General features: G+C 45.3%; 1 protein-coding gene across 4 annotated transcripts in view; it reads left to right on the top strand.

Annotated features, from left to right (window-relative positions):
- Window positions 1-329: 329 nt before the first annotated feature.
- The window catches only part of sulf1 (sulfatase 1), a gene marked incomplete at its 3' end in the record, with an annotated part of 32,084 nt that continues 6,060 nt past the window's right edge, over window positions 330-26,353 (top strand). For all 4 annotated transcript variants that reach the window (XM_079575862.1, XM_079575861.1, XM_079575864.1 and 1 more), the window contains exons 1-11: window positions 330-890; window positions 12,340-12,603; window positions 12,976-13,215; window positions 14,378-14,529; window positions 16,904-17,073; window positions 19,163-19,313; window positions 19,390-19,565; window positions 19,884-20,012; window positions 21,321-21,377; window positions 23,728-23,851; window positions 25,924-26,131. In XM_079575862.1, the coding sequence (XP_079431988.1) occupies window positions 12,432-12,603; window positions 12,976-13,215; window positions 14,378-14,529; window positions 16,904-17,073; window positions 19,163-19,313; window positions 19,390-19,565; window positions 19,884-20,012; window positions 21,321-21,377; window positions 23,728-23,851; window positions 25,924-26,131 (1,579 nt within the window). In that variant the 5' untranslated portion in view covers window positions 330-890; window positions 12,340-12,431. The remainder of the gene's footprint in view (window positions 891-12,339; window positions 12,604-12,975; window positions 13,216-14,377; window positions 14,530-16,903; window positions 17,074-19,162; window positions 19,314-19,389; window positions 19,566-19,883; window positions 20,013-21,320; window positions 21,378-23,727; window positions 23,852-25,923; window positions 26,132-26,353) is intronic.

Here is a 26,353-nt window from a genome sequence, read left to right as displayed (position 1 = left end):
TAAGTTATCCAGTTTTAGAGGTTTGTGATAAAAGAAGTTGAAACGACCAATCAACTTCTAATGAAATGTTTTCTCTAATATGCTGAAGTCCGACATGAACGCATTATCTAGGTGTCGGTCAATAGGTGATCAATGACTGCCCTCACAATGGACAGATGTTCACATGCGCATGAATTCAGACAGTAACTTCTTTCTTGGTGACTATTTCTTATCTCTGGCATTGTGCATTGGCCACTCTCTCTCCTCCCCTTCGGTCTCTCTCTCTCTCTCTCTGCTCTCGCTGTCCCTTCCTCCTCCTCCTCTCGCCTCTCAGGTTACGATGACTGGGGGGGGTTTCTCCTGCCTCACTCTCTCAGCACAGTGTCTTGCATCGGAGTGTGTGTGCTGAATGTGAGCGTGCGTGTGTGTGTGTGTGTGTGTGTGTGTCTCCCTTTGCCTTGTGTCCTTTCTGTCCCAGCCTCCCCTTTACCCGGCAGCCCCTCTTGTGATTGGGCAGAGAGCGTGCGCGGGGGCTTCTTGACACAGCAGCAACAGCGGTGGGCCGCGGAGGCAGTGGTGCTGCGCTAGTGTTGCCGACCGGTCCGGGACGTGTTTCAACAGATGGTGGAGGTTAGAGAGTGTCATCACATCGGAGCGGGGATTAGCGCAGAGAAGGTTGTCTTCCAAGGGGCTGTGTGGTCGTGTCCCCCCCCCCCTCGCTCTCTCTCTCTCTCTCTCTCTCTCTTCCCTCCTCAATACTCCCTGAGCCCCTAAAAAGCTTGAAGTGTCCCCCCCACCTGCCTATGAGCAAGAGCAGGACCCGGCAAGAGAAGCAACACGCGGACGCAGAAGCTCAACCCCGAGGATTCCTACTCACTTGGGACACCGCTCTGCGCCCTCTGCCTTTTCAGGTACTGCCCCAACTTTTGTCACTTAGTTTTTCTGCACAGATTTTTGGACTTGTTGAGCTCACAGTGAAGGAGTCGCAGCCTGCCGTATAAGCAGGGATTTGTTGCGGAGCTCGCTTCTGCTGCGGGTCTGTGTGCAGCGCCGTACAGCAGCGCTCTGTGTGTGCGTGTGCGGAGACTTCATAGTTTTCCCTCTGAATGACAGGAATTCCCTCCGTCGCAAATTCCTCCGTCTCAGTGGATTAGAAGGCAGCGCATTCCATTAATGTCATATTTTGTGCCCTAATGCACAAGAGCTCACCTGTTAGTTTAGATTTACGATTTTGTTTCCCTGTGACATCTTGTGCAAGTTTAGGGGGAAAACTTGTCCGCTGAAATGATTTATGATTTCCAAAAAAAAAAAAGTTTTCATCAAGCCCATTATGGCATTACCTGCTTTTTTTTTTGCGTGCCAGTTTTGCCTAAGGGGAATGAACAGGGCATATTTATTTAACATGTAAAAACAATTTAACATTCCTCCACTCCGGTCCAAATAAGTTTTCATAAATCTACTTCCAAAAACACTCCTGTTTTGGCAGATCTTGTCAGGCTGCACTGAATGGATGAGCTACTGAAGAGAGCTTTCCGACCCAAATGTCAAGAAGGCATGACTTTTGGAAATACCCACTTAACTTTTGGCTATCTAAGGCAATACATACAGTCCTTTTTTTTTTGCAGTGTGAAAATAGAGATTGGATAGAGATTGTGCAGCTGTGGAGGTTTTGTGGACAGCAGTCTGGCTCTGTGGAGAGGTTGGTTGCATAGGTGAAAGCTCCTGTTGTCTCTTTGTGTGTTTACTTTGGTAAACCAGCCATAGCTCCACTTCCTGCTAGTTGCAAATCCCCGGGAGATGGGGATGGGTATGTCTTGAGGTCTGTTGAAGATATTGAGATATGGTGTGCGGATAGGTGCCATGTTAGTGTTGAAAACCCTGCAAGGTGTCCTTTATCAAAAATGCAATTTATTCAACCTACATGTATACAGTTTTGTATTATTGGTCTTCAACGTTCATTTGCATTCAGTCGTTTTTACGCATACTTTCAAGCTGTGGTCCATCTCAAAGCCAATATCCAGCACCAGTCGCAATTAGCAGAATTAAAAGCAAACAATCATTAATTCAGTTCATTAACCAAAGTGAAGTTACCCAGAGAAAAACCGCAAGCTTTCAGCATCGACCAGCTCAGTCCATAAATCACCCCTTCACTTAAACTCTGCCCCGCGGTGTATAGATTCAATTTGTGATTACCCTGCCCCGGAGCGCAGCAGAGCGTCGCGCGGGGGGACGTTTTAAATGCAGCGCACACTCGCCCGTTCACAAGAGAAAAGAGCGGAGATCCTCTAAACAGTTTAGCTTCACTCTGCTACAAACAAGACCGTGAGCAGCTGCTGCAAATAATTAGGTTTGAGGGCTCCATGCTTTGCCAAGACAAACGTTGTTCCAGTAGCGGTTTTTTTGCCATCATCTGAGTCTGTGCTCTTTGTGCATGTGGGAACGCAGTAAAAGTTGGAATTCAGTTTTGTGATAAGGCACGGAGCGACTGCGTCGTGTTGAAATCGCCAGCCAAAGTGATTCAGAGATACCCAGACATCCTGCATGACTTCATACACGGCGGTTGATGAAAACAGACAGAGGCATTGACGTTGGACAATTGCAAAAAATGCATGAAGCCTTAAATCAACATGTTATGACACATAAAGCGCTGCACATTTGTTCCCCATTGATTTTATGCAGGGCTGGGAAGGTTTCACTGCAGCTTTTAGTCTGGGTAATACTTTCACCCTGTTTTCGGAAACGCTGCGCTCATGATTTAATCAGTCTTTGTTTCTCTTTTTGCTTCATCTTGTGCTATATGCCAAGCACATTTCAAAGGTCTAGTAGTTTGATGTGTTTGTAGTTTACAATACACACTATATCCACAAGAGGGCATAACTTGGTGAACATTTCCCATTATCCTCAAGCTCTGATGAGGGGTTGTTGCCTGGAAGGGCATCTGATGGAAACCTCTGCCACATCATCATCATGCAAATCAATGGGGGGAGGTGAGTCTCAGTGAGTAATCCTGAAGGGAAGAGTCAAAGGAAATCAAAGGTGGTAGTTTGCTGTACGCTTGGAGCCCAGCAACAAGCTTGTGTGTGTGTTCCTGTTTTTGAAAAGGAAAAGATTTCCTCAAACCGCCCACTCCTCCTTCCCTTGTTTATCTCTTCAGGTTAATGACAGTCTCCTTTATTCCGGCCAGATTGCATGGTTGGTTTTTGTCTGCACGGCTCCCATCGCTGCAAATGACCAGTATTAGAACAAGGAGCAATTGGCTCGCATTCGTTCCTGCATGTTCCCTTCAGAAAGGCTATCTTTAGATGAGTCAGCCACTTTCCCGGGCGCTTTGTTGTCCTCTCTGATCAAACAATGCTTTCAGTTTGTTCAAACACAGGCCTAGCTTTTGACTCTTGAGAACGTGCCTCTGGGGATATACAGCATGCATATGTGAATGCCGGCAGCAACTTTGCACACTTCTATTTTGGTATCTGGAGCTCACAATAGCACCCCCAAGAGTTTTGGTTTAAGGTCATTCTCCTGTCTTGGAGCGAGCCTGGTATTTTTCTATTGTCTGTGGCGTGGATTTGACGAGCAGTTGTGGTCGAAATGTGTGATTTTGTGAAAAGTATATATGATTTATGTGTTTTTCGATGGTTTAGTTATGCAGTAACCAGGATTGACCCCTGACCAGGCCCTTGTAGCTTCAGCCCAGGAATGAATGGAGCGACAGGAAAGTGTGAGGTTGCCGTTAGTGGCTGAAGGCGAAAGGAGAGAAAGAGGATTGTAATGCCTTTCCTGGGATGTCCGAAGGAGCTTTTGTTGGCATGTCAGTGGTGGTAGGCGCAGCACAGCTTTAGGAGGCCGAAAGGGAAAGCTGGGTCAAGACGGACAAAGGGGAAGTGGAAGATGACATGACAGCGGTAAGTGAAAGAGGGATGAGTCCAGAGGTGAAGGGAAAGTGAGGAGAGGAGATTGAAGAGTCCTGATTAGAGGTTAGATATGCAGGCTACGTCCCGTTGTGACACACGTGCAGCGTCTCAAACACATGGACACTATAATCTCCTTGTGACAGCCGCATGTACAAAGAGAAACATAGAGAAACGTGTAGAGCTTTACCCCCTCTGTAGACTCTGCACTGTCCCTGCTTTGTCATTCCTCCTGTCCAGTAATCCCCTCCCCAGGGAGAAGCAATCTGTTTTAGATCTGAAAGAGAAAGGCCTGCCTGTATCACGTACAATTAAGCAGCCGTCAGAATGCGTCGGTGTAAAGTTGGGAGGCAGAAGTGCCGTCACTGGGGGGGCTGTCCCTTTTCATCTGCGGCCTATCCCGAGTGGAGATAATGGGACAGGAGGGCTGGGAGGGGTGGGCAGGGGGAATGAATACGTTCTCTCGCCCCTCCATCGCGCTCCACAGCTCGACTAATAGAAGCCAGCATGCGTTTGTTTCAGCTCTTCTGCTTCTTTTCTTCCTCTCTCCCCCGGAGCGAACAAACACATTCAGGCTTTGCCAATGCCGTGCATGTGGAGTGTGCACGTACAAGTGCAGAACTCTGCGGATACTTGGACATGTGCTGCGGCCTAGCCCCTGGTCCTGTTTGTCCTTATTTCAACAGTTTGACATTGCCGCGTGGATACAAAGTGACAGAATGAAGGGTTGAATTAAAGCTTGTTTAAACTGAGATTTGCATAATGCACTGTCTTTCAGCTGTTGTAATAAGGAATTGACAACACTGACTAAAAGTTAGAAACCAGTCAATCTCTCAAAAACTCCTGTCTCAATTGCCTGCCCTGAGATTTTTACCCAGCCAGGCTCAGATTAATTAAATTACAAATGACTTTGTGGCATGCTCTTCTAGCCACCCAGTGCCACAGGCGATAGAAAGGAGAGCTCCCCGTGTACAAATTACAGGTTGTGTGTCTGTCTGCAGTCAGCACTGCCTGACTCACTCACTCATGCTCTTTACTGAGTGACACTCGGTGAATGTGATACCCAAATACACGCACATGTGCCCACAGGCGCAGATGCAGGTGCAGTCGGGACAAATCGAGTTTTTACGAGCGGTATCGTGTTGGTGTCGTGGAGAAGTTTATGGCATCCCGGGTCACGCAGGCTGGTTCTCATCTATGTTTGTCTATGGGTCTGCTGAATATGCCTGCACATGCTTCATATTTAAGAGGTGTTCAGTTTCAACCGCCAGAAGCAGCACTATACTGGGACTGCGACGACCCCACCTCAGGCCTGGGGGGGTTTCACTTAATTGGTTCCCAGAGATAATAGACAGTGCTTTGAATCAATTAACACTTGTCAACTAGACTAATGAATTTCTACCTGAACTCCCTGAACTGAAGACTGTGATGTAATTGTAGCTTTCCTCTCACAGCTTATTGCACTTTTTCCCCCTAAATCTTGAAGTCGACACATTTGACCATTTTTTTTTCATACTCTTGTGGTTTCACTAATTCAAAGCTTTAGAAAAACCTACTCCACATGCACTTCCTAAGTCAGTAATCATTAAAGTTTCAAGACCATCCAACATTTTAAGCTTGTACTCGCTCGCTCGCTGTCAGGTTTCCTCTGGCTCTGCATCCTCTTTGCTGCCACTGTGCTGCTGATTTCATGGAAAAGAAGTCAATCTCTTTATTCTTGACAATTACCTCAGTGGAAACCCATTGAAGCAATTTGCCATAGCTCTCTTTTGTGGTCGCGGGAATTATTTATCTGGGTTACATATTTGATGTGTCAAAAGGACGTGAAAGCCACCCATGAGTGACTCTCTCATGGACTGATGACGTGTTTTTGATGGGAGCACACAAAAAAAACATTTCATGCCAAAAGTCAGCCATCGGAGCCAATAACTACGATAATCTACAATAATTTACAAAACTGGTGACTGGACTCCAACTCGGGCCGATGTTCAATTTAGTTCAGCCACTTATTTATTTAAACTTCTATCAATAAAACAAAAACAATGGCTTAAAAAGTTTCACTCCCTAACACCACTCATCTGAAGCGCTTCCTCATATTTATTCTTTTAAATTTTACTTTCGTTCACGTGTTTTTCCCTCCCATTACAGTAGCACCAGGGTCAGCCCAAGTCCCTAAGGCTTAGGCAGATTTGTATTGAGAAATGAAAGCTAAAATATTAGCACTCTGGTTAACTTGCATGTATAAGTTTGTGCTTGTTCACCATGCACCGTGCTATTACACCACATTGTATTAAAGCAGTACTAAGCAACTTGTTTACCTTAATAAATTCTTTTCGTAGTCCCTCTGGAGGTAATGCAAGTGTTAATGGGATGATTGGGGGTTATTTCATCTCCCCCTGGTGTCTCTGGCCAGAAAACCACAATTGTAACATCGCTGCCTCCGAGTCGGAGCCACCAATACGCACTAATGGAAGAAGCTAACAGGCTAACGGACAAAGCTAACTGTGGGCTAGCTCCACTTAAACAGTATTTACAGTCAAGTTTGAGTGAAAAAAAAAGATCTCCATTGTGTAATTGGATTTACAATATCCCTCTACCTCCGTCTTTTCTGTCAGCGTAGTATTTACTCTCACGGACAGTCAATGAGTAAAAAAACGCAACGTGCTACAACACCTGCAGTGGCACATATGGCCTCTAGGGGCATGAGTACTGCTTTAATGTTTAAAAGCTAAAGTGAATTGCGTTGAACTTGTAATGGACCCTCTTTATACTTGGTCGGCTTCTCAGTGTGGCTTAGGACATATTCTATATGTGTAGGCTAATTACTAAAACCCCACTCCACCGATACAACTGCACAAGTGTGTGTCTACTCAAAGCGTGCGGCATTTGACATTTATTTTCTGATTACTTTGCAATACTCTGCCGGTATAGCCAGCCATGAATTAGTGCGGTGGTTTCTGCAACTTTCAAACCCCCTTTCTGTCCCACCTTCCCTTCACCCCGCTGAAGGGTAAATATGCTTTTCCTCTTGTAAAATTGGATCTTTTTGGTTTACGGCCTAATTTAAAGGTGTTCATTCAGGATATAAACACTTAAATACATACCACCTCCAGCACTGGCCCACATGTTATGCACGCACTCCCGTACAAATAAATGGGACCACTTTTCTTCATTTCTGCAATGGCCTTGTGCATGATAATCATTTCCCTCATTGGCTCCACAGTCCCCCCGGTGATTCTCCGCAGACCACCTGCATAAATTCTCTTTGAAGTTCCATGCGAGCAGGATTCTTTTAATTGTACATTATAGGTTGCATCCATAATATTGATGGGGTGGCCTGGGCGCCTTGGCACTACAAAGGGTCTCTTACTGATGCACGGGAAACCACCAGCACTCAGGGTTCACATTTCACTGAAATAGGGCCATTTTTCTTCATTAAACTGGTCTTTTCCCCCCCAAATATGAACTTATGCCATTGGGGTAAGAGTCATTTGATGTTGTGCGGCTCAAAAACGCATTTTATTCTGCAAAGTATCAGCAAATGCAGTTGGTTTAGGACACTTTCCGACATGAAAACTTCGGAATAAATGGAGGGATATATGACCTTCCTGAACCCACTGCTTTCACAATTTGTTTGTGCACTCCTATTGTTAATTTTTATAGCAGCACGCAACATTACAAGATTGCGAACGGGCCTGTCAGTTTTAGGACTTATCCGGTCGTAAACATGGGGAGGAACAAAGAGCCAGTGATCTCTCCGCACCCCTGCTCCGCTTGCTTTTTCTCCATGGAATTTTGTCATAGATCCTGCACCAATTTGGGCGTCTTGGGTCAAACAAATCAGCGGAGTTAAGAGCCTGAAAACACCACCGCAGTTTGAGCCCTTTCCCAGAACGCGCCCGCAGCCAAAGTGTGTGTGAGCGGCACAGAGGGGCTACAGTTCAGCTCGGAGGGGTCCCGGGACGATGGGTGCACTGTCCTGCCCCTCAAGATGGCTGGACGCGCTGCACTTTGACATAGGCCCCTCTCAGTGTGGAAAGGCCCTCATCAGTCTTCGTGGCAGGGGACGAGCCAAACGCGCCTGGTTTACAGAAATATTTGGACAAACCTCAATATTAATCTAAGGCTTCGCTTAATAGTTTTTTCCCCTGTGAAGCGGAGTGGGAGCAATCAGACGCCACTAAAAAGTTTGCTGCTCGTATTAGCACTGGTGTTTTATCTTCTGCTCGTTTCCATCTTTAATGAACATGTAGCACTTGTTGAAGTAGGTTCAGAACGTCTTCAGGTCCAATTTCAAAGGTTTTGGAAAAAGTATCAAAGAAAGAAAAAGCCAATGTGCAAAAATGTTCATAGATTGTTGTGTCTGTGGCGAGAGATAGAGCAGGAAACGGCACTCGATTATCAGTTTTAGCAGTGGAGCGAGGTCATGCCTGTTCAGAGAGTACTGGAAAATGTCTTATATTGAAGTGTGTGTGTATATAGTAATTTTGTGCCAGAGTGGAGCCTCTAAAGTAAAGTGGGGTAAGTTAAGTTCTCAATTGCTTCACACAGTAATCGTTTGGTGATCCATTAAGAAAAAGAGGGGAGCTCCAGCTCGATGTTAGTCCATTCAGTGAACTTGGTTTGGTTCGACTGTCAATTTGTAACTTTTGGGGATGTGAGAATGAAAATGACACATGTGCTTTTGTGTTGTTTTCAAGTTTAGGTCTTTAGTCACTTCCATGTGACTACAGAGTGTAAATTGTTTATAATGAAAGACATCCGCTTCAACCAAAGACAACGGAGTTGAAATGGGAGTTATAAATGCCTCCTTGACATGCTGTAAATCCTTATATCTTTGCCTCTAATAGTCGTCAGTATAAAGTCACAGCCAGCCGACTTCATACTATGCCATTCCGCTCCCTTTACCATTGTTCCTGTATGACTTGGCCGCCTTAGAGATGGCCAGGGCAAACCGTGAGGGCGAGGGAGAGCAAGAGAATGGATAGGAATAAGAGGGGATTTGATGTGCTTTGAAATACCCATTGTCCCTAATAGCACGGGGCTTTTTATGAATGGCTGATTTACTTTAGCCAGGCATTGCATCTGGTTTGGGTTTGACTTGCATCTTGTATTGGGGAATGCGAACCCGCTCACCTCTGAACACTGTATTACCTTGGGCCCGATGGCAGTTGTCTAATCCCTGAAAACCATGTTGTTCCAAGTGTTTACAGTTGGAACTGAAAGTGTATACTAGTTTGTTTATGTTTTTATGTAGCTTTTATGAGTGTTCAACAATGGCACTGCTGTGATTGAGAGGTCTAAATCATTTCACTGTGAAATTGTTACTTAAAACCTTAGTTATTCTAGGTTCATAAGTCTTTAGGTGTTGTATGATGTTTTGTACCTTCCCTTTCAGCCTGTTCAACTTGTTAGCCATCGCTGTGACAAATACTGTTACATTCCGACTTCCTCTGTGCGCCCCTATTGACTTAATTTTCTCCTTCCCTCTGAATTTCCCCTCTTAACCCCTGTGTGTGGGTAGCCTCAGGTTGCTGAGGTTAGGTTAAACAAGCCGCCATCAAAGCCATATTACCACGCGGGTCAGGGGAGGGTCAGGGTGCAGCGGGGTGTGCGGTTTTGAGGCACTAAGTGAAGGGCACAACTGCCAGCCAGCCAAATACTGTTGCCCTGCGCGGTTACACAAGCAGTGGTCCCAGTCCGCTCCGCTTTACTCCGCACACAAAGCACAGCTGTCTCCAACAGCGGCCGCTCCGAGTCAGCGGTGCCGCCTGTGCCGAAGGAAGGAGGGAGACTTCTTCTGCAAGTGGAAAAAACTATGAGAGCAGAGATTAGTGAATCCTGAGGTGCTCTAAAAGTCCCAGTGTTGATGGCCATTAATCTGAAAATTGCAAATCTTTTTATGTTTCTGCCAGCTGTGGGTCCCTACAGTCCATACTGGCCTTTTTGTTCAAGGCCTTTGAACCATTGGGCATTTTATGTTCCGTCCATCCGCAGTATTCCTCCCCAGGCTTAACCGCGATGACTGCTGCAAAGGCCCATTTAAAGGGTCATTAGTGCTAATCCTCCAAAACAATGAGGAAGAAGAAACTATGAGCTTCCCAGTCCGAGAATAAAGACCCCTTGTGTGTACAGCTGATGTGTGGAAGGAGTCTGCTCACTTGGATCGTGCTGTTCTCAAGTCATAAGTCATTAATTAAAAATAAAGGGGCTGTAACACATGTAAGGCTTGGAACATCTTTGAGCACTTCTTCTATTGTGTCTTTCCTGTGCGACTGCAGTGGTGCAGATCTCTCACTAGCTCTTATCCACAAGAGTGCCCCTGGGCAAGAACAGCGCACGGATAACACTTTGTCAGCCATGTTTACAAAACACAACTCTTTAGAACTGACCTGATTCACTCACTGAATGGTGGCCGTTAAAAGCCGAAGTCTTCACATTTTCTATGGTTCATTGTGAATCAATGTTTCTGCAAAAGCGAGACGACAAAACGTCACCTGACCGTCACACTGCACAATGCACTCTGCAGCCTTTGTGCTTCCATGACCTCACTTTGTAATAGCTGTGAAATATGGCTTTGAAACAATATTTACATCCACATCAGTTGACACTTGAGGCTCAAGGCTGGTAAGTACAACTTATTTAAACAGGAAACCAGAGATAAGATAAGTAAGACTTAACACTCACCACGACAGAGCACTTCACACATGGCACAGCCCATTTGTCATAAGGAAAGCTTCATCAAAAGCCACTCTGCTGATTTCTCTGACTTTGAAATTGACAGTTGTCAGATGATCTATGTGTGCCATTACTGGAGGTCCTCATAAGTGAACTTCGGGTGACCCTGTGGAAAGTGGATCAGGTGAAATTGAGTTAGGACGAGAGGTAACCTAAAGGGCAGAGGGAGGGCTGCTCTCATAGCCTCAATCTACATCCGGAAGGCCATTATGCATGCCACTTTATTAGCCCTGCCGTCTCAGTCATCCCACACAGTGTAGCTATTGATAACACCAAGGCTAACCACATCAGCGCCACAAGGTTTGTGTCTCTTTCCACAATGCGCCGCCTTGTCTGTTTTCTCACTTCTTGTCTTTGCATGAACACACCGTTGCTGAGAGGTACTGCTTGCTAAATTGAATTTTAAGACTACGGCAAATATTACAGTAGTTGTCTGTCCAGTGCACAGTGAAGACACAATTCACATGTGCTTGTTGAGTAAGCAGATCATATGTGCTTCAGTATGTCAGAGTTTGTTGGTGCAGTAGTTGTGTTGTGTCTGATTCAGGCTGAGCTGCTGTGCACTCTGCCACCCTGCGCTGGAGGCATGTTTGTCCAAATGGAGCCAGTGTTTGCACAGGCATGTTGTGATGACTGGGCGGCTGGTCCTGACGCTCTGGGGCACGGCAGCCAACTATAAAAAGCCTGCTCTTTGACTCTAATACAGGAATAATTAATAGAGTAATGAGTGCACTGCCTTCTCCTTATCGTCCGTCTTCCTTAATGTGTTGAATAAAATATCCCAGTGTTGCTGTTGACTGATGGGCAATAATAGTAAATGCAAATCTGGGCTAAATCTGCTTCTGGAGCGGCCCAGTGGGTAGTACCAGGCTCAGGTGTCATGGACCTGCTGTCGCTTTTCAGGCCATTAGCTCAGAAAGGAGAACAGCATGGAGCCCTGTTTCCACAGGCGCTGATGGACGATGCATTATTACAGCTTCATGCTTCAGAACATGCCCTTCAGTGTTTCTGCTACATATGATCTAAGCTCTGAAATATGCTTCGATGTGGCACTACATTGAGTTGTGACAGGGCTTGGCCAAACTCTACTGTAACGATCTTTGTAGTTGCAGACAGGATGTTTAGGCTTCATGGTCAAGCGTGACTCCAGAAAAGAGCAGGAGGCTTCAAAGTGCTACGATGACTCAGTGATAATGTGTGATTGGCGACAGTGGCATTGGGGTTAATGTAGCAGAACCCTCTCTCCGCCTCTGTGCCCCTGGCCCCCCTCCCCCTCAGTGTGGTCCCATCCTCCCCACCAGCCTCTGTCACGCTTGACTCACCAGGGGTTGACTTTTGAGTGACAGGCGGAAGGTGCCCCGGGATTGGCTAATGCCGAACAGTGGCTGTGGGTGTTTGAGAGTGGTCAGCCAATGGTGCTCTCACGGCACAGTTGGCTGAACAACATCTCTTCAGTGGATATGGAGACTTCCAGAGTGTGACAGTGGGCTGAGGGACAGAGGAACAGAGTGCATGAAAGTACAGGAGGATGTAGAAAGGCGTTTGGAGACTTTTTGATGGTGAGAATGCCTTGCTTTTGTAGTGCTTGCAGTTTACTTTCTACTTGAGAAAGTTAGGCAGTATAGTTTCAGTGGTGCTCATGTGTTTTTCTGATATGTATTTCTGAAAGTCCCTTTTCCTAACTTCCACAACTCTTCATTTCTCCTTGTTGCAGTTGACCGTGGCGTCGGGAGCGGCAGTGCGAGTGGCCTCCCTCCTGCCCTGCAGTAATCCCAGCTCTGCCCTCCTGTGTGCTGCGCGGGCACCATGCTGCTGCGGTGGCTGGCCTGGATGGCCGTGCTCTCCTTAGACTGGGCTCCAGGAGGCTGTGCCTTCACCACCAGGTCCCAAGGGCTGAGGGGGCGCATCCAAAGAGACCGTAGAAACATCCGGCCCAACATCATCCTCATCATGACCGACGACCAAGACGTGGAGTTGGGTAAGAACATTTTCCTGCTGTTTCTCAATACCATCTCATTTCATTTGAGCGGCAAACATTCTCTACATAAGCCTTTGAGTGCACATTTAATTTCACTACATTACTCTTTGTAGCTGGCTTGTGGTCTTCATCTATGAAATATTAAACAGAGGCCATAAGCCGGTGCAGAATGGCCATCTGGTCTATTAACATAGTGAATAATTATTATTTTAGCACTTGGAGGCTACAAAAGACTCGGCTCTGTGAAACAACACATTTATTCAGTGTACTAAAATGTGTCCAACAAATAAGATAAGATTTAAATCATGGTCACGACTATCACGACATATGTTGTTTTCAGGAACAGATCTGACATGACTGTTACTTTCCCAGGGTCTCTGCAGGTTATGAACAAAACACGTAAAATCATGGAAGATGGCGGCACGTCTTTCACCAATGCCTTCGTGACGACCCCCATGTGCTGCCCGTCTCGCTCCTCCATGCTGACGGGGAAGTACGTCCACAACCACAACACCTACACCAACAATGAGAACTGCTCGTCCCCTTCGTGGCAAGCTCAACACGAACCACGCTCTTTCGCCGTCTACCTCAACAACACCGGCTACAGAACGGGTATGTCCACACGTTACACTTGGTTTCCACAACCCCTCTCTAACCCCGGGCCCTTTGCCAACAGGCTCTATAGACAAATCCAGCTTAAACTTTGCCCTGGCATTGCCCTCGTGTTGATCAATAGAGAAATTACCGTAAGCCTGTGTCTATGTCTGGCTGTGAGAAATGCAAACATGGGGAGTGTGCCAGCTCCTTGTCATGCCCCATCAGAACGCGTATGTGTGAGTGACGGGCAGGCGCTGCACTGGGCGGCCCAGTGGGGTCCAGAGGCTGCAGCACGCCTTTTTAGTTCTCTGTGCAATTAGCTTTTTCTGCAACAGGCTGGCTCTTTGCCCAGCCTACACAAGAAAGTAAGGCCTCTACCACACAAGCACATTAGAGATACACCATATATTGTTATTGCAATATTAATGATGCAATATCCATACATTTCCAAGGTCTTTGACACATTGGTTTTTTTGCAGCATGGCCTAAAACTACAATGCATGGTAGCTTAAAATTGTGCAAAAGTTCAGTTTAGTCCTGATTCAGTATTGTTTTAAGTCACACAAACTACTGGAAAGAAATGTGTAAATTAGTGGAACTGTGCTGACATGGTTAAAGTGCATATGGCACATTAGACACAGTTTTTGCTAAAACATTGCTTAGCACAATTATATTTAAGATTTTGCTAAAGATTGTTACTAATTTTCTTTAGTTTGGCCATTTTTGTGAAGTTTATAGTTTCACTTCCTTATTGGAAACTGACAGGAAGTGACATAGATGAAGGCAAGCGATTTTAAACTGTTGCCGTGCCGACCATGTTAAGTCAAACTGCAATGGGAACTTTACCTTTTACATGTCACCTCCTGTCAGCAGCTTAAAAATTCAAATAAAAAAAACTTCTCTGGCCAACATTTCTTCTTTCAAATTGCTGCTTCGGTTAAATGAAATGATAATTTAACTTTTAACTTTTAACCTGTCATATGCACTTTAAGTAAAACATTGCTCTATTCTCACAATATTCAAGATCTTCATCGAATAGAGCTTTTTTTTTTTTTTTACTCTCTCCTATCGTGCTGCTTTAATGCGCACAGATAAGCTCACGCAGGAGGTATGCTATAGTTTCGGTATGACCTATGATTTCTTTTACAACTCACTTTCCTTTCCTATTTCCCGACAGCCTTTTTTGGCAAGTACCTCAACGAGTACAACGGCAGCTACATTCCTCCTGGGTGGCGCGAATGGGTTGGATTGATCAAAAATTCCCGCTTCTATAATTATACCGTCTGTCGAAATGGTTACAAGGAGAAACACGGCGCTGAGTACGCTAAGGTATGTGTTCCCATAATTTCTTTTTAAAGGGAGTCCCATTAACTCAATCACACTTTGTTTCCCCCCAGTATGACTTAATATGAAGACTGCGTGAGATGAAATTGGAGGTTGCGCCGGGTTGCTAAATACAGACAGTAGCCGTATCAAAGATTATTATCTAGGCTGGCAGGGATCCTTATCTGCGGATTACAGGGAATGCGCTGACTCCGTGTGGCGTCGGTGCTCTCTGCCTTTTATTATGATACATTTCAGCAGTCAGACGCTGTAAAATTTAAATATCCCAAAACCTCCAATTTTAGAGATTTTTGTCCGAAATTAACACTCGCCTCAGTTTCTGGCGTTTCTGCTGACTAAGGTGGCCTTTTTGTGGCCTTCACTCATCAGCCTCCCCGAGTGTTTACCAAGTACTCAATTTATTTTCATAGCTTCGCCTGAGACTATGCGAGGCAGTGAGGTATTAAAGACATGGGGAATTGAAGAGGAAGAGTTTTGGATCTGTGTCAAAAAGGCCTGTCCAAACGACACCCGAATGTTAGCGCCGCTGTTCCTGTGCCAAGTCGGACTGGGGCGCAAACTCACTCACGCCAAAGTGTTTACAGTGTAAGGGCTCGGTCAGCATATTATGGCCGACTAACCAAATGGACACTATTTGCTGTTGACTGTGAAAACCCATGAATCTACTTCAGGCTAAGGGGGGGGGAGGGCTTATGGGTGTCTTCGACCTGCGAGGACCACAGAGATCGCAGCTGCTCGAATCACACATGATTCGAAGAGAAATGCGCTCAGTTTTTCCGTGCGTGGGAGGATGAGTTCATTGAGGTTGACGCCTTTAGATCCAGGACTTTTATTTGACATTTTGATTAAGGATTTGTTCCACTTATTCTATAGAGTCCGGATGGCGAGTTCGCCCGAGTTGGATTTACCAGGTGCTATTGGAATGTGATGAAGAGTAACTGGACCTGGAGTGCCATTTTCTTCACTTTGAATGTGTTTAAAGCCATCACATTTCACACAAATAGAAAAAAAAAAGTACTTCTAAAGTACTTTAAGCCTTTCCCCAGACCAATGTTCTGCAGTGTGGCTTTAATATCACATCATTAATAGCTGCCACATATTGATAGTCTCCCTGTTACAGTTGGTTATACTTTACACTTTGAATGTCTGCTTTAAGGATCACTTCTGTTCTGACCTGCCTGGACATTTGGCTGCAGTTGCCCATATTATTGAACCATTAGCAGCATCAAGTAAAATTGTACCTTTTGCCAGGTGCATATAATCCACAGGCTCTATTGCCATATGCATCACCGGGCCGTTAAAGCGAGCCCGTTTATAAAGCCTATTAATAGTGACAGGATGCACCAGCCAAACCCACTTCTGACATTTCAGGGAAATCACCCTTTCCCCTTTCATTCAAATGCTGGCACTCCCTTCCGTGCGTTGAATGCCAGGCAGCAGCACGGCATGCCAAAACTGCAGGTAGTGTGGCTAATCTACTGGAAACTTTTGTTTTGATTCGGGGCGTGAGCCATTGTATGAATTATATTCCCAACAGAACTTGATAAAACGGCATTTCATCATGTGTTTGATGTCACCGCTTCTGTGTATCAACCCCTTTTGCCCATGTTGTCATTGTAGTTTTATAGAAAATAAAACTACAATGACAAAATGGTTGATTCCATGCAAATACGAGGCGTGCCGTTAACCCAGGGATTTCCCTTTTCTTTATAGCTTTTCCTTTCTGAAGTTTCCATGACAAATGATCTAAACTCTCGTAAGAGGTGATTTGCTTTTACTGGGTGTCCTCCCCGATGCTTCTTACCATTTATCACTTTGGATTCTTTGCACTTTGAGCAGGCTCACTGTGTCTTATTTAATGTAATCCCATATTGTTGAATTATGTAATTGAAATTGGCTCAAAGGGTTGCACAAAATTGAGCTGAGCAAAATGATGAAAGAGGACAGATACAATGGGCAGAGGGGACAAAGGAGGGGGCTCGCTGTCATAACGGCATACCATCGAAGACACCAGGCCGCTCTCACATCAAACCATGTCACATTGAATAGAGGGAGAGTCACTGATGTGGCAGCAGCCCATACATACACTGTATACACACACTCTTGGATTTACTCTCAGGCAGACGGCCAGCTGTTGACTCGGCAGATTGGTGCAGCAGTGCACTCAGTGGCCCCGGTTCACTGCCGCTCTCCTCTCCATTTATTTGAAAATTACTGCAAGAGGAAAACATGTCACCGTGATTGAAAGTGTAGCTGTGAGCTACTTTATCAATGCTGCTGTTGTGTATTCTCCGTAAATAACTTTTTGCTGTGTCCCTCTCCTTTTTAAAGCATTAAAATGGTTGTTTTCTTTTCCCAGGACTACTTCACGGACTTGATCACCAATGACAGCATCAACTTTTTCCGCATGTCCAAAAGGGTCTACCCTCACCGACCTGTGATGATGGTTATCAGTCACGCCGCCCCCCACGGCCCGGAGGACTCTGCGCCGCAGTATGCGGAACACTTCCCCAACGCCTCCCAGCACATGTAAGCCACATTCAGGATCATATGAAACCACAGGGTCAGCGGGCATCTTCAAGACCCATATTTACTGTCTAATCCACTTCTGCTGCTATCGACATCCACCTTCACTCATAATGATTTTGTGTATCCAATAACATTACAGCACGCATGCCTTTCTAACCCCGCCGATGACAGGCTGCTGAGAAGCTGCTGGGGCAAGCGTGAAATCACTGTGATTTATTATCCAAGAATAGCTGGGGAAAATATCAGGGATATGATCTAGCATTTGGGCCAAACTGATTTCTCTCATTTTCTCTACTGAGGGGGAGGCAATGCAGAAATGGGATGGTTTTTGATTGGTTATGAAGCTGTTACAAATTGACCAAAAAAAATATGATGTAGCAATAGAGCCTGAACTACTGGACATTCATTTGAGAAGTTCTCACATGAATGCATTTCCAAAGAGCAGTGAAGTGAGCAAAAATACTTTCACCTTTTGTTTTGCCTGTCCCGTCTTTCTCCCGTCTTTCCTCATTCACTCGAGGACAGACAGAGGGCTTCCTGACCCTGTCCATATCAATCAGTAGTAGCACCAGTGTGCCCATTGCAGAGAGGAATGCATTGTGTGCTTCGGAACACCCTTTGAAACTTTATTAATTTATTTTTAGCTCGGGCCTTTGGCTGAAGGGCCTGGTCTGATCCGCCGCTGACTAAAGGGGGTTGCCCCTTTTCATTGTGGTTAGCTGCAGATTTGTTGTCAGCGGTTGCCGTGGATGCCCAGGTTGTTGTGCCGAGTGGGTGTATGTTTTGATATTTATTGGCAATACAAGCCTATAAAAAATGTGGGAAAATTTCACAGTTGAATGCAATAAAGAAATTTGTTTTATAGATTTGTTTTGAATGGATTGAAGGGATTTAGTTGCCTGTTACTATGCTACGTTCTTTGGGCAGACATGATGGCAAAAGTCTTACAGAAGAGACGGCGTGGCAGCGGAGGAGTCGCCTCATAAATCAAACGGGTGTCTGTACTTCTGACAGGAACAATAGCAGGGAGCGGGTTTGTTGTTAATGCCATTAACATTCCTCACTGAAGGTATTTTTACTCAGTATCTTAGATCTTCGCTCGTTCCAATCTCTCTCTGAGCACATACATGTGGTTTGTAAGTACACCTTAGCTGAATTCTAGTCTAGTTGAAACGTGACAAATTGCTCTAGGCAGTGGCTTGGAGTCTCATAGTGTCAGGAGATTTTTTTTTTTAAAGTTCTGGGGTGAACAGCAGGCTTTGAGCTGCCATAATCCAGGCCTAATCCCTGGGCATATATGTAGCAGGTGGCAGGTGTGACCTCACCTATGGACTCACTCTATTCTCCTGACCTCCACATTCCTGGTCCCCGCTGCCCAGGACCCCATACCACGGTGGCCCACTGCCCAGAGACAGGCCCCTTTGTGGAGCTTATTAGACCGCCGAGCTGAGTGGGTAGGAGTTCACCTCTCACAAAGTGTTCGTGGGGAGACGAGGGCAGAAGTCAGGTAGTTGTGTTGCTTATTGAAGGAGCTGCTTGTTGTGAGGGTTTTTAAATAATTTTATTTCTAAATATTTTGGGCAGTAACTTGACAGATAGATGAAGAGCTTCTCTTGGCTCTTGGTGCTGTTTACCCACTCGTGTTATTCCTGCATTTCAGATGACCATGACTTATACGTTTTTGGTCCAGAAGTTGTTGCAAACTTGACTTTGGGGCCTATTATTTTCTTAAGCATGTGCCAACCCACAAATGACGGGCCAGTGCCAAGAGTGCAGCGGAGCGGGAGAGTCTCGTCTGTGTGCGAGGAGAGGGATGGCTGGGAGAGAGGTGTGGAAAAATGGCTAAAGCAGTAGCAGCTCAGTATTTAGCCATTTCCTTCAACAAACAGAGAGGCTACTGATGCATGTCGAAAATGTTGTGGACAAATGTGGCACCTGTTGCTCGACGGCACAGTGCAGAATGTATCAGGCAGGTGTTTTGGGGATCTTGATGCAGAAATGATAACCCGCACGTAGCTGTACACACCTATCATTTTAATACATCTATGCTACTCTGGCACCAATCTATTTGACATCATCTTTTTCCCAGAACTCCAAGCTACAACTATGCCCCAAACATGGACAAACACTGGATTATGCAGTACACGGGACCCATGAGGCCCATCCACATGGAGTTCACCAACTTCCTCCACCGCAAACGGCTGCAGACGCTGATGTCTGTCGACGACTCGGTGCAGAAAGTGAGTCTTCTAATGCGAACGTCTGATCACGTTTGAGAAAAACTGTGGCTTAATAGACCTTAATATTTCCTGTTAGGTTTACGAGATGCTAGAAGAAACCGGAGAGCTCGAGAACACCTACATCATCTACACAGCGGATCATGGGTACCACATCGGACAGTTTGGGCTGGTCAAGGGGAAATCCATGCCCTATGACTTTGACATCCGTGTCCCATTTTTCCTCCGAGGACCAAACATAGAACGAGGCGCCGTGTGAGTAAAATACAGTGTTTCTAATTGGGCTGTTTTATTCGTTTTTATCACTCATATTTATTGCGTATTGGTACTTTGCTCTTTATGCTCTGTGTGTGTATCAACTATGAGCAACACCTTGGAAATGTCCCGTTTTAAAGTGTGCTCCAGAAATAAAGTGGATAGGATTGAAATAAGGTTATATATATATATATATATTGGAGTTTTCCATGTGACTCCTCCAAGTAAACTGCATCCAGGGAAATATGAAACGCCACTCGTGAAGTACCGTAATTGGATTTTTTAAAGTTTACCTTTTTTGTGCATGTGCTTCATCAGAAACCCTCACATGGTGCTGAACATCGACCTGGCTCCCACAATCCTCCACATCGCTGGCCTGGACACCCCTCCGGACATGGATGGAAAGTCTATCCTCAAGCTGCTGGAGCAGGACCGCACTGGGAACAGGTCTGTGAGGGCTGTCAGGGCAGGAGACATCATGTACTGTAATTACGCTGTGTGCAAAATACGGCCGTACAACACTGCCCATTCGCAATTATTGTGCAAAAGGAACTTTCCACGTCCAGTGATTAATTTAGATGCAGCCGAGCGCTGCAGTCTGTTCAAGGACCTATTTTATTATTCACAAGAATCAGCCAAGCGATCTGGATTTTTTGAATGGGTCTCGATGCTTGGCCACTGATCATTTGCAGAAGAAACTATAAAAAGTGTAGACGACGGTGTGCAATCAAATCATGATGTGACCCTCTAAAACTAAGCACAGACACATGCCGTCCACTTTATGAAGCGTTTCTCACATTGGTCTGAGTGAGTGGTGGTGAAATGTGAACCATCAGATGCAGCAGAGTATGATTACCTCTTACAGGCAACATGGAGCAATCCGCCATTTTAGAGATTACTCATTAGAATTTGAGGTTATTTCATTTATACTTTACAAATGTATTTGACCTCTTAACCCCCGCCTTAACCAAGCGTATTTTCTCCAGTTCAGCTTTACCCAAAAACTCATCTAAACTGGTTATTTTCCTTATGTTGTTGCCGCATTGTCACTTTTCTAACTTTTTTTCCATTGCTTTTCAAATGCGTTTTTGTCACTTTTTTGTCTTTTTTTGTCACGTCATTGTCACATTTGTCATATTTTTGTCACTTTTTCATTACATTTGTCTTTTTTTTGTCACTTTTTCGTCACATTTATGTAAAATTTTTGTATTTTTTTGTTGCTTTTGCGTCGTATTTTTGTCACTTTTTCGTCACTTTTTTCATCACTTCTCGTTTGCTGCTTTTTTGCATTTTTTTGTGACTTGTTCATTGCCTTGTCACATTTTTGTCGTTTTCATTTGCATTTCCATCCTCATTTTTGTTGCTATTTTTACACTTTCTTCAAGAAGCTTTTAGATTTGGGTAAAGCCAAACTGGAGAAAACGTGCTTGGTTCAGGTCGGGGTTAAGAGGCTAAGTTAGGTGTTTTTACTGGTTTAGACATGGTTTACAATTTTGATCTGTCCTGCTTTGATTTTGCCCAAGGCCTAGTTCTACTTGGACGGTCAAATATTTATAAGGTGATACTCGGAAGGGAATAACTTTTCTGCCGCTACAGTAGTTAAGCAGGCTGCTTGCAGAGCTGTGAAATATCTTGTAAACTGCATCCAGGATGAGTGCAGCTGTGCTTTTGGCACCACTTTATGAATATGCCGAGTTTCTACTGTACTGTAGCTCTTATGAATTTAATAGACCTCGTGCGTTCTGTTTTCCCTAGATTCAAACCCAACCGGAAACCCAAAGTCTGGCGGGACACATTCCTGGTGGAGCGGGGGTAAGCTGCTCTTTATTTCATTTCTGCGCCACAGACAAGTCCATGTCATTTTAGCTCACAGTGGGTCTACAGCCCTGACCCGGCATCTTGACTGCGTCCAAAAATCAAGCGCGGTTTTCCAGCATTTCCAAGTCCCCTCCGCGTTATCTGATAGACACTTCCTGACCGCAGCGGACTTGGAGCGCGGCTACGGTGGAAGAGGTTAAAATATATCCTTCGATGGAATAAAACACGCTTTGGCGATTTCCAAAAAAAAGGAAAAAGAAAACGGACGAACGAGCGGTTGCCACATAACTAGCCATTGTGTTTGATCAGCGACAATACAAACAAAGTCAGATCTTGCTTTGATTAAATGAAATCTACGCCGCTAATCTCGTCTCTGCCTCCCACGCACGATACTATGTTTCATCTGCTCATCCTTTGTCGTGTCAATACTTGCAATTAGATAGCCGATTGGATTGAGCTCACAGTGTAGTAGGGCTGCACAGTATGAGAAGTAAATAGCTTCTTGCGATATGGATGTGGAGAACACGATCGTTTGCCGATACACTGTGCCACCCTAGTTGAGACCATGGCAACGTTATAACACAACTTAAATAAAGGAAACACAGAGGCATTTTTTTGTTGTTGTAATTGCTTGTACTCGTTGTCACGTTCTGATACAGCAGCTGTTTTCACCCCCAGCTATGCTCTCTCCACATCCTCGACTTTACCAAATTGCTTTGTGACGCACGCATTCGTTTCCCAGCTGCCAGAAACTGCGTCAATGTCTGACACGTTTCCAATAAAAGGATAAATAAAATTACCACGCTTCGGGCTTCCTTTTGCTTTGTCTGACAACACCGATAGAAGTTCGAGTTAGCGACGGTCAATTATACAAGTTCGGTGAGACGCCGTGGCATCTGGCGGTTTGTCCCCATATGCGATTTCACTGTTTATGAGAAAGTTTTTTTGCTTTTTCGCCATCGACTTGTCAGGGGGCATTTAATCACAGAGGCTAATGTTTTTTTCCCCCGCTATGTTGTGCTGTCGGTACCCTCGTACAACCCTATGCCACCGGTGAGCTCATATAATCTGATTGACAGCTGGGCCTTTTGAGAGTATACTTCAGTTCAACATAATGCAGCCATCAGGGAGTGACACAGACGACAACTGTGAGCTTTTTAATCGCCCTTGGCTAGAACCTTACAGACTCCAGCCCAGTCACACAGTGTGAGCGCTTTGGCCGCCTTCCTCTTTTGGAGCCCCCGCGGTAAACAACTCCGGACAAGACAACAAGGCTAGTCTTAAATGGCCCGTGTTTTTTTTTCTTTCTCTCTCTCGCTTTCTCACTGTCATTTCGAGCTAAGAGCCGTGTTGGCGCGGGGCCGCGGCTAAAGCCAGGAACAGGGAGGGTGCCTGGCATGGGCGAAGGGGGCGAAGTCTGGCCAGGCCCGGTGGCAGTGGCACATGAGAAGGCGACAGAGTGGACCGGTGCCATTGCCAAAGCTGCGGGGTCAAAAGAACTTGGCCTGAAGGCAAGGGCGCTGGTGTGGGACCCAGACACTCGCAGATGTCAGGAAACAGATGAAGCTTTTAAAATGTAAAAACAGCAGAGGTGTACATGAACTAGTGCTGTACCGCTGAGTAAAGTAACGCTTCTTAACAGGTTCGATTTTAGACCTGCTTTTCTCTGGTTTGACCTTTTTTTTTTTTTTTTTTATTGTTGCCATGTAACTATACTGTACATAAGGTCCACGAGCTCCTGCGTCTTTTGTGTCTCATTTGTGCTGAATGTCTTACACACACCCAAAGCAGCCTTAACCGAGTGCATTTTCTCCAGTTCAGCTTTACCCAAAACTAAAAGCGTCTTGACTGGAGACTTTACAGACTATGGGCCAGTGTAAAGCCTCATTTGAAAGCTAAGACCTACAAAAGCTGCTAATCTTTTTTTGGTTGTGTTTTCATAGTTTTTTTTGTGTGTGTTTTCATCGCTTTTTTTCCTTGCTCTTGTGTCACTTTTAAGTTGTATTTTTGTCACTTGTTTATTGTGTTATTGTTGCTTTTCCAGCACGTTTTTTGTCACTCTTTTGTTGCGTTTTCGTCCTCGCTATTTTTACTAAGCTTTTACATTTGGGTCAAACTAAACAAAATAAACCCGGTTCAGGTGGGGGTTAAAGGGTTAAGAAATACTGAATTTCCACCAATCCTGCTGCTTTACTTGTGGTTTACTTGTGCCCCAAATACTGCAGCAAGCAACAAAAACAAACCCGCTTCTTAGCTCGTCACATGATTTTTAAGCCGCCTTTCTAGACTGCAGATTGTTTTCTTTGCATGTATTGATTGAATCTCCTTTTGTGTGTGTGTGTAGTAAGATATTGAGGAAGAAGGATGATTCACTGAACACGCACACCAACAGCCTGCCCAAATACAAGAAGGTGAGGGAGACGTGCCAGCAGGCCGAGTTCCAGACGCCATGCGAGCAGCCCGGGCAGGTAAAGCAAACACACACCCAAAGCAGCGACTTTGTATCTTCAAATGGCTGCGAAACAAAAGGCGTCTCCTCCCTTTTATCCCCCCATTAGTGTTTTTTTTTATTTTTTCCTTTTCTGCAGCAACGCCTTTGTGACCTTTTGAGCGTCGCTACAGCTGAACTTTCGTTTACCCCCCGCCGCAAATCAAACGGCCATTTACGGAACATCACTTGGCTCATAACTGCACCCTTTAGCGCTATTTTGTGGTTCACTCGCATTCTGTGCCGGTCTCTAATCTTGGCCCATTAATTTGCTGGCAGCGTGGCGGCCCGGCGTTACAGCGCGCGGCCTTGGGAGTTCAGCGCAATAAACGACCCAGGTAGTGAGTTTTTGAGCGGTTTAACTGATCTAATCCAGACCTAATGCGCATTTTGTCAAAGTAATGTAAAGTCTGACTTTGTTGCGGCGCTCAGACGGAGCACGCGTGGAAGGGGACGTGTAGAAACGGTGTAAATGAGGTATTATTACATCAGAATGTTGAGCTGAATTACACAAGTCATAAGAGGCTTGTCTGCCGTGATTTAGTTTGGCCTCCCCGTAAGCGCCCGAAGAGGTCATAAAGCTGAGAAAATGGCCCTATGTGCTGCTGCTATGGCTTTACTGTTTCCCTTTTCTGTGCCGCACTTGTCCCCGTCTTACAACACGAGTCCACAAAGCGATGCAGAAGCGCAATGAGGACATTTTCAAAAGAATAAAGTCCAACATGATTTAGATTTGAAAGAGAATCATTTTGACCACATAATCCTGACTGGACACATTCTTACGAGGGCACAGTCTGTGGACTTTGACCACATGACAACAGAATAAGTTGTTTGTGAACATGTCGCTAATCCTATTGGACGGAACGGCCGGAGTTACAAGGCAGTGGAGGAGACACAAGTTTGACTCCCCGTAGAAGACGACACTGCGTGAACGGGCATGGTGCAAGTTTTCTCATAAAATTGCTCCTCCGCTTGGATAGAAAGTTAAAATAAACTGTATGTATTATCTCAAAATGAAGTCTAAACAGAGATCTTGAAATCTTCTCACTTTTAAGTTTTATAATCCAGGCCCCGCTGTGCCTTCAGATGTAGCTGTGAGTCGCCCGTTTTCTCTCCATCACTGCAGAGTCCTCACACAGGAAACATGATCTACCTTGTGTTGATTTTTTTCGGACCCCTGTTCCCACACTTGCCCCGGATCATGCGCTCCTCTCTCTGCAGATGTCTCTCTTCCATTGCTGCAAAACATCACCAGCTTCTCGTCCATTAGCCCCCCGACTCCCACTGCACGCAGGGATGAACTTTTGAGAAATATAACGGAGGGGATTTAGAGGTGTGCGTGCGTGTTTTTGTCCGATGACGCACTTGGCACCACATGTGTGAGAATAAGGGATTTCCACATGGATCTAAATCAGTGTTTCTGGCACTTTTCACGCCAAATACCACCTAAGACTGTTGTACCACCATCTACTTAGCCCAAGGGAAGACAAAGCTTTCATGGACTTGACTGTTGATTAAAGACTAGAAGTGCAGAGGACCCTAAGTACTCCTCGATGCAGCCTCGACCACCACTGATGCCTGCGACATAGAAACATAATTAGTAATATTTATGTTATGTGGCAGCGAGAGAATGCTGTTGTTCTTCTTCAAAGGCTGCTTTAATGACTTTCGTTGGGAAAATAAACAACTTTTTATACTCTCTGCGGTCGCCACAGCACATTGTTAGCATCCAAGTGTGGCGTAAAGTATTTTGAAATGGTTTTATGCTGGATTCCCGTTCTTGACGCTGCCCCATTGTTCACAGATTTGTTACTCGGTGTGACAGAAATTCTATTAAAAGCAAATGTTATTGGAAAATCTTCACAGAGCAGTATCCACGAAGATGACTTTTTATTTTCGTTTTACAGCTGGCTTTATCGGTAAATCTTTCTGGCTTCGAAGTTTCACAAAACAGATTGCCATGAGCTCTGGGTGGTTCTCATCTGTGTGGTAAAACAGACACAGATGAAGACTTTTCACTATATGTAACCACAAGTTATGTTGTGTTGATAGAAATGGCACTGTGTGGAGGAGATCACCGGGAAGTGGCGCATCCAGAAGTGCAAGGGGGGTCAGAAGGAGGGCTCCAGGAAGAGGGCCCGCAGCCTGAGGCCCCGCACTAGCTACGACCAGAGAGAACGCGGCTGTGACTGCGACGCTGCCCCGCTCAAGCCGACACGGGCCGACCGCCGCTCACAGAGGCAGTTCCCCCCAGGCCACCGTGAGTACACGAGCACAAGAGCCATTTTGCTGTATGGCAACTAGATATGCGATACAGTTCACATTTTAAACAGGTGCATTTACATTTGAAGGAGAATTTATTGAACTGTGAACTCCTAAACAGGTTTGTAGAGGTCTAAAGTACTGGTTGTATACAAAATAAGACACAACAAGACAATGACATTCCTCTTGAAGGATCAAAAAAAGGACTAGGGACGTGTAC

Source organism: Gobius niger (genome assembly GCF_951799975.1).
Source record: "Gobius niger genome assembly, chromosome: 18".
In the NCBI taxonomy this organism is placed as follows: domain Eukaryota; kingdom Metazoa; phylum Chordata; class Actinopteri; order Gobiiformes; family Gobiidae; genus Gobius; species Gobius niger.
Note: the sequence above shows the minus strand (reverse complement) of the source record. Positions and strands in the feature narration are given on the sequence as shown.